Here is a 13,595-nt window from a genome sequence, read left to right as displayed (position 1 = left end):
TTAATAAATACTAAATAAAGTAATTAGTAAAAAAAAAAAAAAGATCTTCAAAATGCTAGGGACGCAGTTTTCAAATTGTTAAGTTGAGCTCCCCTACTTATTTTTGGCCAATTCGAGCACTGATTTGTAATGAATAATAAAAATATAGTTTATAAGAAAATAAAATGTCATCAAAACATTGAAATAAAATTCAAACATTAACAATAAGCTTAAAAAATATCTAATACCTGTAATAATATAATAAAAAAACCCAGCACAGGGGGGTCGCGGCACAGTGGTGACGTGGCATAGTTGGATCAAGTATAATGATATCTGACAGTGATTAAAATCACTATAAAAAAAAAACGCTTCGATGCAAATCTTTAGATAGAGTTTAATTTTAAAAAATTGGTGGATTATTCCAAAAGCTTCATAAACTGCTAGTTCCTTATTAATATCCTGATTAAGATAAAGTATGTCGAATGAAAAAGGGATTATTAAAAAATAGTATTTCCCATAAAAAAATTATATTGATCAATACACTTTTCAATAAGTTATAGCATTATAAAGTTAAAAATGTAAAAAATAAAATTGAGAATTTTCACACAATAATAGCATTTGGTAGCCATTTTCACCGTGAAGACAAAATAAAGTCCGAAATTTTTTTTTTCCATGATAAAGTATATTACATTAGCTTTAATTTAAGATATATATAAAAGTGTCAGACTTTCCGGAACACTTTCAAAATTTAAGTTGAAAAAGTCAATTTTTTGTGAAAAAGTTGTCATTTTGAATCCCCCCCTGTAGGCAGGTAAAAAGTCAGATTTATAAAAAAAATATACCAAATGATAGGTAAAGACATCATGCATCTACAAAAAAAAGAATTATATTGATCCATACATCTTTCGAGAAGTTATAGCATTATAAAGTTAAAAATATAAAAAAGAATTTTTTTACAAAAATCGTATTTTTTTTATTAAGTTTAATGTCTGTTTTCACCATGAAGATAAAATAAAGTCCGAAATTTTTTTTTACCATTATAAAGTATATTACATTAGCTTTAATTTAAGATATATATAAAAGTGTCAGACCTTCCGGAACACTTTCAAAAGTTACGTTGAAAAAGTTCTACTTTCTATATGCATTTTTATGTTTTGAATCCCCCCTGTATTTAGGGAAATGGTCCGATTTAAAAAAACAGTATGTCGAATGAAAGATCTATATAAATACTACTTCTCATAAAAAAATTGTAATGATTCATACATTTTTCAAAAAGTTATAGCATAATAAAGTTAAAAATGGAAAATACAAAATCGAAAATTTTCACACAAAAATAGCATTCGGTAGCCATTTTCACCATGAAGATAAGATAAAGTCCGAAATTTTTTTTTTTCATGATAAAGCATATTACATTAGCTTTAATTTAAGATATATATAAAAGTGTCAGACCTTCCGGAACATTTTCAAAATTTAAGTTAAAAAAATTAATTTTTTGTGAAAAAGTTGTCATTTTAAATCCCCCCTTGTGGGCAGGTTAAGGGTTAAATTTATGAAAAAAATATACCAAATGAAAGGTAATGATATTATGCATCTATATAAAAAAGAATTATATTGATATGTTCATTTTTGAAAAAGTTATGGCACTTTTAAGTAAAAAAAATTTAAAAAATTCGAAAATTAGCGATTTTTAAATTCGTAATTTTTTTGGAGGTTTCCCCCATTTACGGGGAACGAGGGAATTTTTTCAATTTTTAAGGGTAATGTCTTCGACTCGATACGATTTTTGATCTATTGACGTATCGTTGAAAGAAATCCGTTCGGTGAGAGCTGAGAAAAAGTGGTAACAGACAAAAAAAAAAAAATAAATAAATAAACACATCTTAGTAAAACCAATACCTTCTCAGCTTCGCATCGAAGCTAAAATAGATCTATGATCTGTAATTTTTTCGATAGTTGTTGAAAATTAATTTCACTAATTCAAATCGGCTAATTTCATTGTTATTAAATTTATCACTTGTCTCTTTTGTTTTTCTGAAACGGATCTCAATTTTATTCCGTACGCTTTTTGAGACTGCATTATCAANTCAATGCACTGCTATCTAATTACAATAAAAAAATAGTAAAAAGTTCAATTAAATGATTAGTAGATAATTATTATTGGGTTATTTTGGCAAATATTTTAACCAGTGATTCTCAAGTTTCTATTTATAGACAGGTATAAACTATTGGTTTGGTGGAAACAAAAAACCTATCTTAATCAGATTTGGCGAAAACGATAAACGCCCAGGAAATCGTCACTTTAAGAACAGAACTGACAATTTTTTATTATAAAATAAATTTTAAACAACATTGGAACATAGCTTTTCATATACTTAACATTAAACAAACCAAATATTATTTTATAAATAAATAAAATATTAAAAATACTATTTCATAAATATTATAACAATTAAAGTAAAAAAAAAGAAATACATGTATAACTAATATTTACTTTGTAAAAAAAACCAACACAGGGGGGTCGCGGCACAGTGGTGACGTGGCATAGTTGGGTCAAGTATAATGATATCTGACAGTGATTAAAATCACTATCAAAAAAAAACGCTTCGATGCAAATCTTTAGATAGAGTTTAATTTTAAAAAATTGGTGGATTATTCCAAAAGCTACATGATCAGCTAGTTCCTTATTTATATCCTGATTAAGACAAAGTATGTCGAATGAAAAAGGGATTATTAAAAAATAGTATTTCCCATAAAAAATTGTATTGATCCATACACTTTTTAATAAGTTATAGCATTATAAAATTAAAAATGTGAAGTATAAAATCCAGAATTTTCACACAAAAATAGCATTCAGTAACTATTTACACCGTGAAGACAAAATAAAGTCTAAAATATTTTTTCATGATAAAACATATTACATAAGCTTTAATTTAAGGTATTTAAGGTATATTTAAGGTATAAAAGTGTCAGTATTTTCGGAACACTTTCAAATGTTAAATTGAAAAAGTTGTCATTTTAAATCCCCCCCTGTGGGCAGGTAAAGGATCAAATTTATAAAAAAAATATATCAAATGATAGGTAAAGACATTATGCATCTAAAAAAATAAAAATTATATTGATTTGATAATTTTTAAAAAAGTTTTGGCAGTTTTTATTAAAACAAATTGAAAAAATGTCGAAAATTTTTAAATTTGTAATTTTTTTGGAGGTTTCCGCCATTTACGGGTACGAGTACAAATTTTTCAATTTTTGAGGGTAATGTCTACGACTAGATACAATTTGTGATCTTTTGACGTTGAAAGAAATCGATTGGGCGAGAGCTGAGAAAAAGTGGTAACAGACAAACAAAAAATAAATAAATAAAAAAACAAACACATCCTAGTAAAAGTAATATCGTCTCACCTTGCATGGAAGCTAAATAACCAGCGAGTGTATCGAATACACACGGTTGAAGTGAAACTTCTTTCGTTATGCACAATCAAAATTATTTTAAATTGAATTATTTAATACAATTTAAATAAAATTACTTTGATTTTCGAAAAAACAGTACTAAATTATAATATAAATTATACTTTACAACCAACTGTGGTCAACCGTGACCAACAGTGACGATCGATAATCAGTTTTTTTTCGGATCCTCTATAAAGAAGTTTCACTTCAAAAATTATAAAAAAACAAATAGGAACATACTCTTACATTATTAAATAATGTAAATTAAGTTCCTGTTTAATTACTTACAGTTGCAACTTTTAAACTATTAGATCATAATATTTTGTTAATACTATTAATATTTTTTTCACAATATGAACTAATAAAAAAAAAAGTATTTATTGAACCAATATTACAATTTTAACTAGAAATTATCTCCAGTCTTAATGGATAATTTTTTAACCGTAACATTTCATATCTAATTTATTAAAAAAAGTAACATTATTAATGATTTTAGTAATAATACTTTGACATACACTGAATATCTTTTAATCCACATGTAATATTAATCATCATACACCGAAAACCATCCATAGATAAAGTAGTATTAAGTGGACAAGGTTCACAACCTTTATTTTCCAAATATCTGCTATTTTTGTCACAATAACAGTTCAAGCCTTTTAATATAAAAATTAATTTTAATTTTAAAATTGGAAATTTTAAGCTTGATATTTTCTTTAACTTACGATTTACTGATGATATCATATGGTCACCACATAACTTACAGGACATAATATTGGAATTAAAATATTCACGATCAGAACAATTACTTGGTGTGGTGTTAACAAGAATTTCTCCATATTGAAAGCTCAAAGTAATCATGAAGCCAACAAAAGTAAAAACATTAAAATAAAAAAATTTCATTTTATGATTTTTTTAAGTTTTTAATCTACAAATAAATTAATTGAACCATTTAATCATAAAAACAATTGTTTAAAATATTTGTACATTTATAAAACTGTTTTGTTATGATTAAAATGCCATGGCAACAAATTTTGAATAACAATGAGATTTAAGTTTCTTTGATAACAGAGTTTTTTTTATCTTCTTTCATGTTATTACATCACACATTAAAAATATTAAATAAAAAAAATACATGTACTTAATATATACACATAATAACAGAATTAATACTCAAGATACACGTGCAAAAAAAAAAAAATTCTATTGAGACAAAGAAAATGTGATTAATATAATTAATAAAATATTATTTTTTAACATGAAAGCTTTTATGTTTCTGAAATTGGTTCTTTGTCAACATGTTCTTTCTTATATTTCAATAAAAATGCAGCTAAGAAACCTAAAGGATCTGGAGGTCTAAACATAAAATAACAAAATATTATTAAATTATGAATCATTACTTAAATATATATTTAAATATTTAATTAAATAGAAATTATTAAAAATATATCTAAAAAATATTAAACACACAGCTTAATAATATTAGGTTAATTTTTAAAATGTTTGCGACATACAGATGTAACTGGAGTATCAGTGTTTTCAAGTACTATAACTATTAATTTGAGGACAATTTTTATTTATTTCATAAGTTTTTTACTACGTATAAATTTATTTAATATACTATTTAAGAGAATACTCTAATAAAATCAAAACACAATGTTTCATGTCAAAATGTGTTAGTTTTTAAAAGATATGTGTTTTTTTTGTTTAAATTTGTCCACATTATGTAGCAGAAGTGGTATGTTATACATATTTTTGTACATTATAATAGAAGTTGCGTTTGATAGAATAAGGTAAACTTATATAATCATAGTGTGATTGCCTAACCCCATTGTATAGGAATAATTATCATTGTAGGGCTCCATTGGTAAATATTTTAAAATACTAACATTGCTGAGAATATAACTACAAAATTAAACATACAACAAATTACAAATAAATATAATTTTTTACCAAGTAATTAGATGTACAGATTAATCAACAATAAATAGTTACAGATTTACAATTCTTAAAAATTGATTTTTTATACCCTGTTTAATAATAAATTTAAATCTAAATAATACCTTTCTTTAACTAACTCTTTCATCCCTACTAACAATGCTGGTACCACTGTTTGATCTAAATACTGACGCATAGGTGCATTATGTTTGGAATCTTTTTTTAATCTTTTTACATTATTTTCAGATGTTGCTGCCTTCTACAAACGTAAAACATTTTAAAATATCAAATAAAAAGATTTTAAATCAAATTTTTTTATTATTCTACAAATAAAATAAAATTTATCAATAAAACTATAACACGAAAAATGATTTATTTTTTCGAGTTATACTAATTTATTTATACAATTACCTGCGATTCAGAAACACTGGATTCGGATGGAGCCTCAGAAGGAGATGTTGTAGTTGTTGTTACAACTTGGACATTCGTCGCTTCTACAATAACATTTAAAATGATACATTGCTCATCTGGAAGTATTAATATTTACAAAAAACACTTACCGGAGGTCGACATTACTAAGAAATGTATTGCTTTACTCTTTGATAAAAATCACGCTTACCTAAATTAACTTATTGTCTACTCTAGTCAGAATTTTGTATTTAAATTGAAATATACAACATTCGAGTATGTATTTGACGAGTTATTGATAATGGCACTGTTGCCAAGTATCACTAGGTTAAAATAATTTAGTATCTCAGTTTGAAATGCCGAGTAAACACTGATCAGCTGGTCGTTTTCATCATAGTAGGGATAATACATATAAACAGATAGACGATCATGACAAAAATAATAGTTAGTTATGAGAAATCTGTTTTTTTATGCAATTAATTACGTTTTAAATGAAAATTTAGACCGAATCTAATTTACAAAATACTTATATTTATTATTTTTTAAAAAGTCATTAAATTTTACTGACCTGAATTTTTCTCTCCATAAAATAATTTTTGAAATTTACGTTACATTATAAGACAATTTTTTTATTTTTGTATAGTATATTTTCCAGAAATTGAATCAAAAGATCTCTTTATTGTACAACTCAAGATGTTAGACGTTTATTAAAGGAAGTCGAATTTAACCAATTAAACTCTGAAATATGTTTTAAATTATATTTAAAGAACGAAGTATGGATTCTTTATTTTCCAAAAAAATTAACTTTGGAGAATTGTACTTTTCACTTAAATGCAAAAGTGATGCATTAATATATCTGAATATTACCCCTGAAAACCAAGATTCATTAAATTCAGCCTATGAAGTAAATTTAGCAATTATCACTTAATTAATTTTATTTAAATTCAATTACTAATAAATGTAGATGAATAATTTTAGATCAAAATAGGCTCTAACAATAACAGTCAAACTACCATTAAAAAAGATGATTCTACATATATTACAGTTGATACATCAAACATTTTGGATAACCAAGAAAAAAAATTATTTTGGATAAAATGGGGTGCAGGATTTTTATCAGTTGGTAAAAATTTGGACAAAGATTCATTCATAAAGTGTTCATTTCAAAATATAAAACATGTTTATTGGTTAAATTTTCAATCGTATTATGATGCTGAATGGGTAATTTATAAACCTCCTACCTATAAAAAAGAACTAATTGGTAAGTTCATTAGTACTTTTAAAATTTATGACATTTTTTATACAAAAATTTTTAATTAGTGTTGCATTCTGGTCCATGTAAAAATAATAAATTACAAAGTGTTGAAATGAATTTTGGTATGATTTGCTTAAATGTTTTTGGACCAAAATTTAGAACAAAGTTGTGCTCAAGTTTAATAGATGACAAAATGAAAGAATTATATGAGGTATACGACTAGCATAAGAATTTCTATTTAATTTAAGTTACAATTTATTTTTTTTATTTTTTTTTTTTTAGGTAATAGTACAATAATAATATATTTTGATTCTTAATATACAAAATATAATAATGTTTCAAAGAACTATATTTCTTTATCTATATATCTAAACAAAATTATTTTATACTTCATAAAGTCTTTATAATATTTACTCTTTATAAGAGTTGCAAAATATTTTGCTTGTTTTATTTTTCATACCAAATACAGTGTGATATATTATAAATAACATTTTATAATGCATTTATTGATTGGACATTATAGAATTTTCTAATACCTTTTAACGAGATATTTGTATTACTTGAAATTCAATTGCAAAACAGTTACATTGTATGCAATTAATATGATTAACATAATAAAACCATGTCTTAAAACCTGTTTAACTCATTTAGTTATACAGAACATATTAGTGCAATAATTTCTGATTTTACAAAGTTTTTGGACTTAGTACATAAGATGATTGCATTTTTGTTATGTTTTTGACAGTAGTCAATTTCAGATTTATATGTTTAAATGCAACAATATTATTATTTTAGAAGATTTTTAGAATGAATAATTATAGAGAAATTTCAGCTATTATAGATATTTTAAATAGTCAGATATATTATGCATTGATTATCCTCTATTATATAATTGCTTATCTATAATATCTTAATGATGAAATTATTTTACTTAGACTTAAATAAAATTCAGAAATGTAATCCTTTTATCTTTGTTCCCGTTTTTAATTTATCATCTGATTTAACACTATGAAAATCCTGTTATTTTTTCAGTTTGTCATTACTGTAACATTTTATATTTTATTTCAGGTAGAAATTAATACATTTGAATCATGTTTAATAAAAAACTACAAAACTAGTGATTCTAAAAATATAACAAAAACTTACTTTTCTCCAATACATAAAGAAAATATCAGAAATATATCAAAATCACAGCAGCCTATTTGTTTTTGGTTAAGCTGGTTTGACAGGTGCCTAACAATGGGTATTGAAAATGACAATGAACCCATAATAAGTAGCAAACTTCTATCTTTAGATTTCCACATAGATTGTATTTGCATAATGTCAAAATGGTCTTCCATGGGATTTTTCAAAGGTAAAAATTATATTTTTGTGAATTGAAAAAGTTATATCCAAATATATTTTTACAGTTTATTCTACAAAATGGCATGGTATTAACTCACCAACTGAACATGTTACTTCTATACCTGAAATTGAAGTATGTTTATTATTTAATTTATAAACTAATTAATATTTGATTTGTATTTTAATCTATTTCTTATGATAGAAAAAAAAGTAAACTGTATACAATTCAAGTTTAAATTAACCTCAAAATATGTGTGAGATGTCTTCAAAATATAAAGAGTATTTTCATTTTTCAAAAAAAATATTAATTTTTTTGTCTGCATTAATGTTGTTGCCTTCAAAAACAGTCCCCATCAGATATTATGTACCAACACTTCTTCCAATCCTCGAAACACTTCTCAAACTCTATCTTTGGGATAGAGTTTACCTTCAGCTCACTCAGTGATGCGTTTATAATGTCATCTATGCATATAAAACGATGGCCCTTTATGGTTTTCTTTATTTTTAGAATTAGAAACAAGTCACATGTTGCTATGTCTGGAGAATATGGAAGCAGGGACATTATTACAGTATTGTTATTGACCAAAAGTTCACAAACTAGCAATGAAGTGAACAGGTGCATTATCGTGGTGCAAAAGCCAAGAATTGTTTTCCCACAAATCCTGGTGATTTTTTCAGATTGCTTCACGCAAATGGCGTTGAACTTATAGGTAGTACTCTTTATTGACCGTTTGACCTCGTGGGAAGAATTCATGATGCACTACACCATTACAATCGAAAAACACAATGAGCATAACTTTCACGTTCTATCGCACTTTTCGAAACTTTTTTGGTCTTGGCGATCCAAAATGCCTCCACTGGGATTGGGGCTCCACTGGAACCTTACTTTAACGTTTTATCCATATATCGTCACGTATTATAACAAGTTTCAGTAATTTTGCATCGTCGTTGACTTCATTAAGTGACTCGGGAGTCACTTCCATTAGCTGCTGTTTTTATTCAAAAATTTTTGAATTTTGGACAAATTTTGCTGCTACGCGTTTCATACCCAAAACATTAGAAAAAATTGAAAATTTGAGCCAATCGAAATTCCAACATTATCAGCGACTCTTCTGATTATAATTCGGTGATTGTTTATAACCATTTTTTTTCACTTTTTACACATTTTCATGGGTTGTGATGAGTTGAGGCGTTCGTCATCTTCAACGTCTTCATGGCCATCTTGGAAACGCTTATACCACTCATAAACCCTTGTTTTACTCATATCAGACTCGCCATAGGCTTTTGTTACATATTACACACACTATGTTTTTTTTATTTAATTTTTACGTAAAATTTGATACAAATCCTTTGATCCATTTTTTTCTTTTTAAACGAAAATCGCCGAGTTTATGAAAACACATCTAACCTTAAAAGCTGCTGCTGACTAAGTAAAAAATGAATAAAAAATTTTTTTTAGAAAAAATTTTTTGACAATCTGATTTTCCAAACCCGCAAAATTTAAAAATTCCCGTTATTTTTTTAACACACCTCGTACATACTACCAATTTTGTAGTCCTACTTTTAACACTGGTCTCAAATATTATATAGCTGAAATACAAAGGAGATGACAAGTCCCACTTCAAAGAAATAATTAGAACAATTTGTATTATTTTTAGGAATAGAGAAAATAAATTTTAACTCCCCTTCTTTTAAAAAAAATTGCTGATTATCTAATTATGTTATATAAATATTACATTAATATTTATATTTATATTAACATATAAATATTATATAATATTTACATTAAATATTTAATATTTAAAACCAACTTATCATTTCAGCCACACATTGATCATATCTGTGTGAAGTTCCTAAGAACTCTAGGGTTCTTAATTAGGAATACCAAAAAATTCAAGAACGAACAGTGTCTAAAAACGTTATATACTTCTTTATATAGACCTACGTTGGAATATTGCTCAATTATTTGGAATTCTTCACAAGTCGGATTGATAGAATCGCTTGAGCGTGTTCAAAGAAGATTTATACGTTTAATCTCATATAAGAGACGTATGATTTCTATTAATAACCCTTCCGAGTCAATATCACTTAATTCTGTACAGGCTTCCCTTAACTTAAATTCCCTTGTTAATAGGCGAAAATATACAGACGTCTGCTTTCTTTCTAAATTAGTAAATGGTGTTATATTCTGTCCAGAACTATTACAATCCATAAACTTTCATGTTCCTAAATTTAATTCACGTTCTTGTCCCACATTTGAAATCCCTTTTCATCGAACATCTTACGGTTTTAATTACCCTGTTGATCGAATAGCCAGAGAGTGCAATAAATTAAAATTTGATTTGTTTATTATGAATGATTTGTATTCCTTAAAACACTGATTTTAGTAGCCTGATGCATATCATTAAATCACCTTTTTTTTTTTGATAAATTTATTTTAATATTATGTACTTAATTAATACTATTATTGTAACATACTTGTATCTTATTTCAATAATATTTTATTGTCACTGTACTTGAGCCTACCTGGGTGTTTACACCAAATAAATAAATAAATATAAAATATCTTATTTTTTTAGGAAAGGCATATTGAATCAGAAATTGAACAATTCCGTTTTAATTTCGAGAGACCTGTTTGGGTTGTAATCAATAAAACTGAACTAGAACATTACATATGTGCTGCAATTTTTGGAATAACAATCAATTCGTCTAATAAAATAATTGAAAACTACAATAATTTAAAAAAAGAACATTGTAAATGTGTTATTGAACTAATTAATAAATATTATGATAGTGAAAACTACACTTTAGGATTGACTCTAGTTCATTACTACGTAAAATCTGTGAAGCTTATTAATCTTTTATTAAGAATATATTTAGATGGTGGATCGATATCATTTATAGACTTATCAACTATAACATTCTATAAAAATTTTTCAACTTATATTATACACTTAAATAAATTAAGAAAAGAAAATCTAAATCAAATTAACCAATTGGATAGTATTCATTATCCATCACAAGGAATTTATATTGATAATTTGCCTTTAATTAAAAGTGAGTTTTCCAACGATGTTAACTGCTTTTTAGAAGACTTACCGAATTTAAATAAACCGAAATCACGTGAAAGTGCTTTTTTTGCTGTACAAGAGCATGTTGTTAATCAAAAAATATTTCGAACTTGGTTTCCAGAGGTTGAAAATACAATGTATTCAACTTACAGTACTTACAAAGATGGGCTTGTTACAAATTTCTTTTTGCTTGGTGGAAACAAAAATGAAGTAGAAAACCTTATAAAATCTATAGTTTCTTATGAATCATTCTATTCTGAAAAATCATCATTACTATACACTACAATAAAAAAATCGAAAATTTTTGATAACTTAAATATATCCTACTTGTTTTGTACAAAATTTATAATACCAAAACCAGTTAATAATAGTCCTTATTTAAATTGTCCATTATTATTAATTCAATTGAGTTATACAAGAATATATGAAAATTACTTTTATTTTTTGAAATTTCCAGAACGTTTTATTGTCATAGCTTCGGATGTTATGTCATTTCTTCTTAGTGAAATAAAGAGTCAATGTTTGAATCTACATTTCCAGGTTCTTTGTTGTGTAAATGGAATAAATATAAAATGCAATCATCCTGTGAAAAAAGAAGTTTATTCTTATATAATGTTGAATTTTACTATGAGATTGGCAAAAATAGCTAAAGAACCATATTTTATTTACTATAGTTATTTTATCGAACTTTTGTCTCAGTTTTCATTAATTATCAATAAAGTAATCAGTTCTCTAAAAACTCATTTAACCACAAAACTCATTGAATTTTGTGCTAATTGGATTATTGAGAAAATGATAACTATTTTTCAATGTTATGAAGAATCAAAAATATCAGTAACAACAATTTGTGGGACATTTAATGAAGTAGAGTTCAATAAAGAATTTTGCTCTATTTATAATATTAAATTTTATTCAGTTGATTCAGTAATTAATCATGTATTTAGTTCTACATTGAATGACATCACCTCATTAATAAACGATTTCAATTCCAGTTTTTTCCAAACAACTATAAGGATTTTAGAACCAATTGAACCAAATGTCAGTGCTACATTTTTTTATAAGGTTCCGGCAAAATCGGGCCCAAGGGTTTACAGAATAGTAGCATCAAAAAAATTCCCAAAGTTAAATTTTTCAAATCATTTAGTTTTCAAAAGATTTGATAGTGAGAATTTAGTTTATTTATGGTCAGATGATGATTGTGAATATCCTTTGGTGTTGTTTAAATTTGAAAAAAATGGAATTTATGAGTGTGGTATAGTTATATTCTTAAAATTAATTGAAGCAATGTCATTCAATCCATAATATATATTTTTATTTAAAAAATAAATTTGCTTGTTTTACTGTTGTTAATAATTAATAATTATTATTAGATGTTTATTTTAAATTATTTATTTAGTGTATATATTAATTTTTAATTAGTTAATCTTATTTATAAACAAAATCTATTGAATTTTTTTGTCAATAAAACACACATGGAAAGTTTTCTACTTTTTCTTTTTTATCTTACTTATCGTAGAACATGAAATATTTCACATAATACTTTAATTATATATTTAGTAGCGATTGACGAGGAGTTGCCATTTCTCTCTCTCTCCGGTAACGGACCAACTACTTGTCCCGAAGTTTTCATGGTTGAGAAACTTCCCCTTTGAGGAGGAAGCTGTAGCCCTTAATATATTTCAAAATTGTAAAAAGATAAATCTTGGATTTTTGTTATTTCCAAAATATTTAAATACCTTGGAAACAAAAAAAAATAGTACCAAATTATTTATAGTTTTGATAAAAAAAATTATTTTTTGATCAATTGGGTACCTTTGATTTTTAAATCGTTTACTAGGTAAATGATCAATCATCTAGATTATTTTTTAATTTTTACAAAAAGTTTTTTTTTACATTTTGAATGTGATGTAGTTATTTCTTCTAAGTTTTTATATCCCCTAGTAACACTAATATACATGAAATTATATAATTTTTACTTTTTATATTATGTTGATTAATTTATCACTACACCCAGAGAAAAACCTCGATCTATATAATAAATTCATTGTTCAATTTGATAAATATATCATTACTATTGAATCAATGATATATTTATCAATATGATATTTTTTTTTCTCGTCTTGAACAATAATTATTTATAAGAATAGTTA

The 13,595-nt window shown here is 25.5% G+C and overlaps 3 protein-coding genes across 6 annotated transcripts in view; 1 reads left to right on the top strand and 2 right to left on the bottom strand.

Annotated features, from left to right (window-relative positions):
- The window catches only part of LOC126894739 (meckelin), a 16,391-nt gene extending 12,059 nt beyond the window's left edge, over positions 1-4,332 (bottom strand). Inside the window, exons 1-2 of one of the 2 annotated variants that reach the window (XM_050665961.1) lie at positions 4,155-4,332; positions 3,945-4,085 (exon numbers count right to left, since the gene is read on the bottom strand). In XM_050665961.1, the coding sequence (XP_050521918.1) occupies positions 3,945-4,085; positions 4,155-4,332 (319 nt within the window). Of the gene's footprint in view, positions 1-3,944; positions 4,086-4,154 lie in introns of those variants that run through there. The other variant, XM_050665962.1, reaches the window with a different exon arrangement.
- Positions 4,333-4,646: 314 nt separating this feature from the next.
- LOC126894753 (protein dpy-30 homolog) lies at positions 4,647-6,087 on the bottom strand. Its single transcript, XM_050665992.1, has 4 exons — positions 5,928-6,087; positions 5,779-5,861; positions 5,493-5,626; positions 4,647-4,785 (listed from the first exon to the last, which is right to left on the bottom strand). The coding sequence occupies exons 1-4, from the start codon at positions 5,938-5,940 to the stop codon at positions 4,698-4,700; spliced, it is 318 nt and encodes a 105-aa protein (XP_050521949.1). The 5' UTR covers positions 5,941-6,087; the 3' UTR covers positions 4,647-4,697.
- Positions 6,088-6,353: 266 nt separating this feature from the next.
- LOC126894740 (uncharacterized) lies at positions 6,354-12,928 on the top strand. 3 transcript variants are annotated; one of them, XR_007701495.1, is made up of 8 exons: positions 6,384-6,679; positions 6,754-7,036; positions 7,096-7,241; positions 8,099-8,384; positions 8,440-8,507; positions 8,577-8,815; positions 8,883-9,084; positions 10,954-11,179. XR_007701495.1 is itself a non-coding variant. In XM_050665963.1 (6 exons), the coding sequence occupies exons 1-6, from the start codon at positions 6,551-6,553 to the stop codon at positions 12,745-12,747; spliced, it is 2,706 nt and encodes a 901-aa protein (XP_050521920.1). In that variant the 5' UTR covers positions 6,354-6,550; the 3' UTR covers positions 12,748-12,928. The 3 variants fall into 3 exon arrangements, 2 of the variants coding, with proteins under 2 accessions (XP_050521920.1, XP_050521921.1); XM_050665963.1 differs by lacking the exons at positions 8,577-8,815; positions 8,883-9,084 and having other exon boundaries at positions 6,354-6,679; positions 10,954-12,928; XM_050665964.1 differs by lacking the exons at positions 8,577-8,815; positions 10,954-11,179 and having other exon boundaries at positions 8,883-8,903.
- The last annotated feature ends 667 nt before the right edge of the window (positions 12,929-13,595 follow it).

Source organism: Daktulosphaira vitifoliae, unplaced genomic scaffold (genome assembly GCF_025091365.1).
Source record: "Daktulosphaira vitifoliae isolate Bord-2020 unplaced genomic scaffold, ASM2509136v1 Scaffold_1, whole genome shotgun sequence".
Classification (NCBI taxonomy): Eukaryota; Metazoa; Arthropoda; class Insecta; order Hemiptera; family Phylloxeridae; genus Daktulosphaira; species Daktulosphaira vitifoliae.
This window is presented reverse-complemented; position numbering and strand designations above follow the sequence as displayed.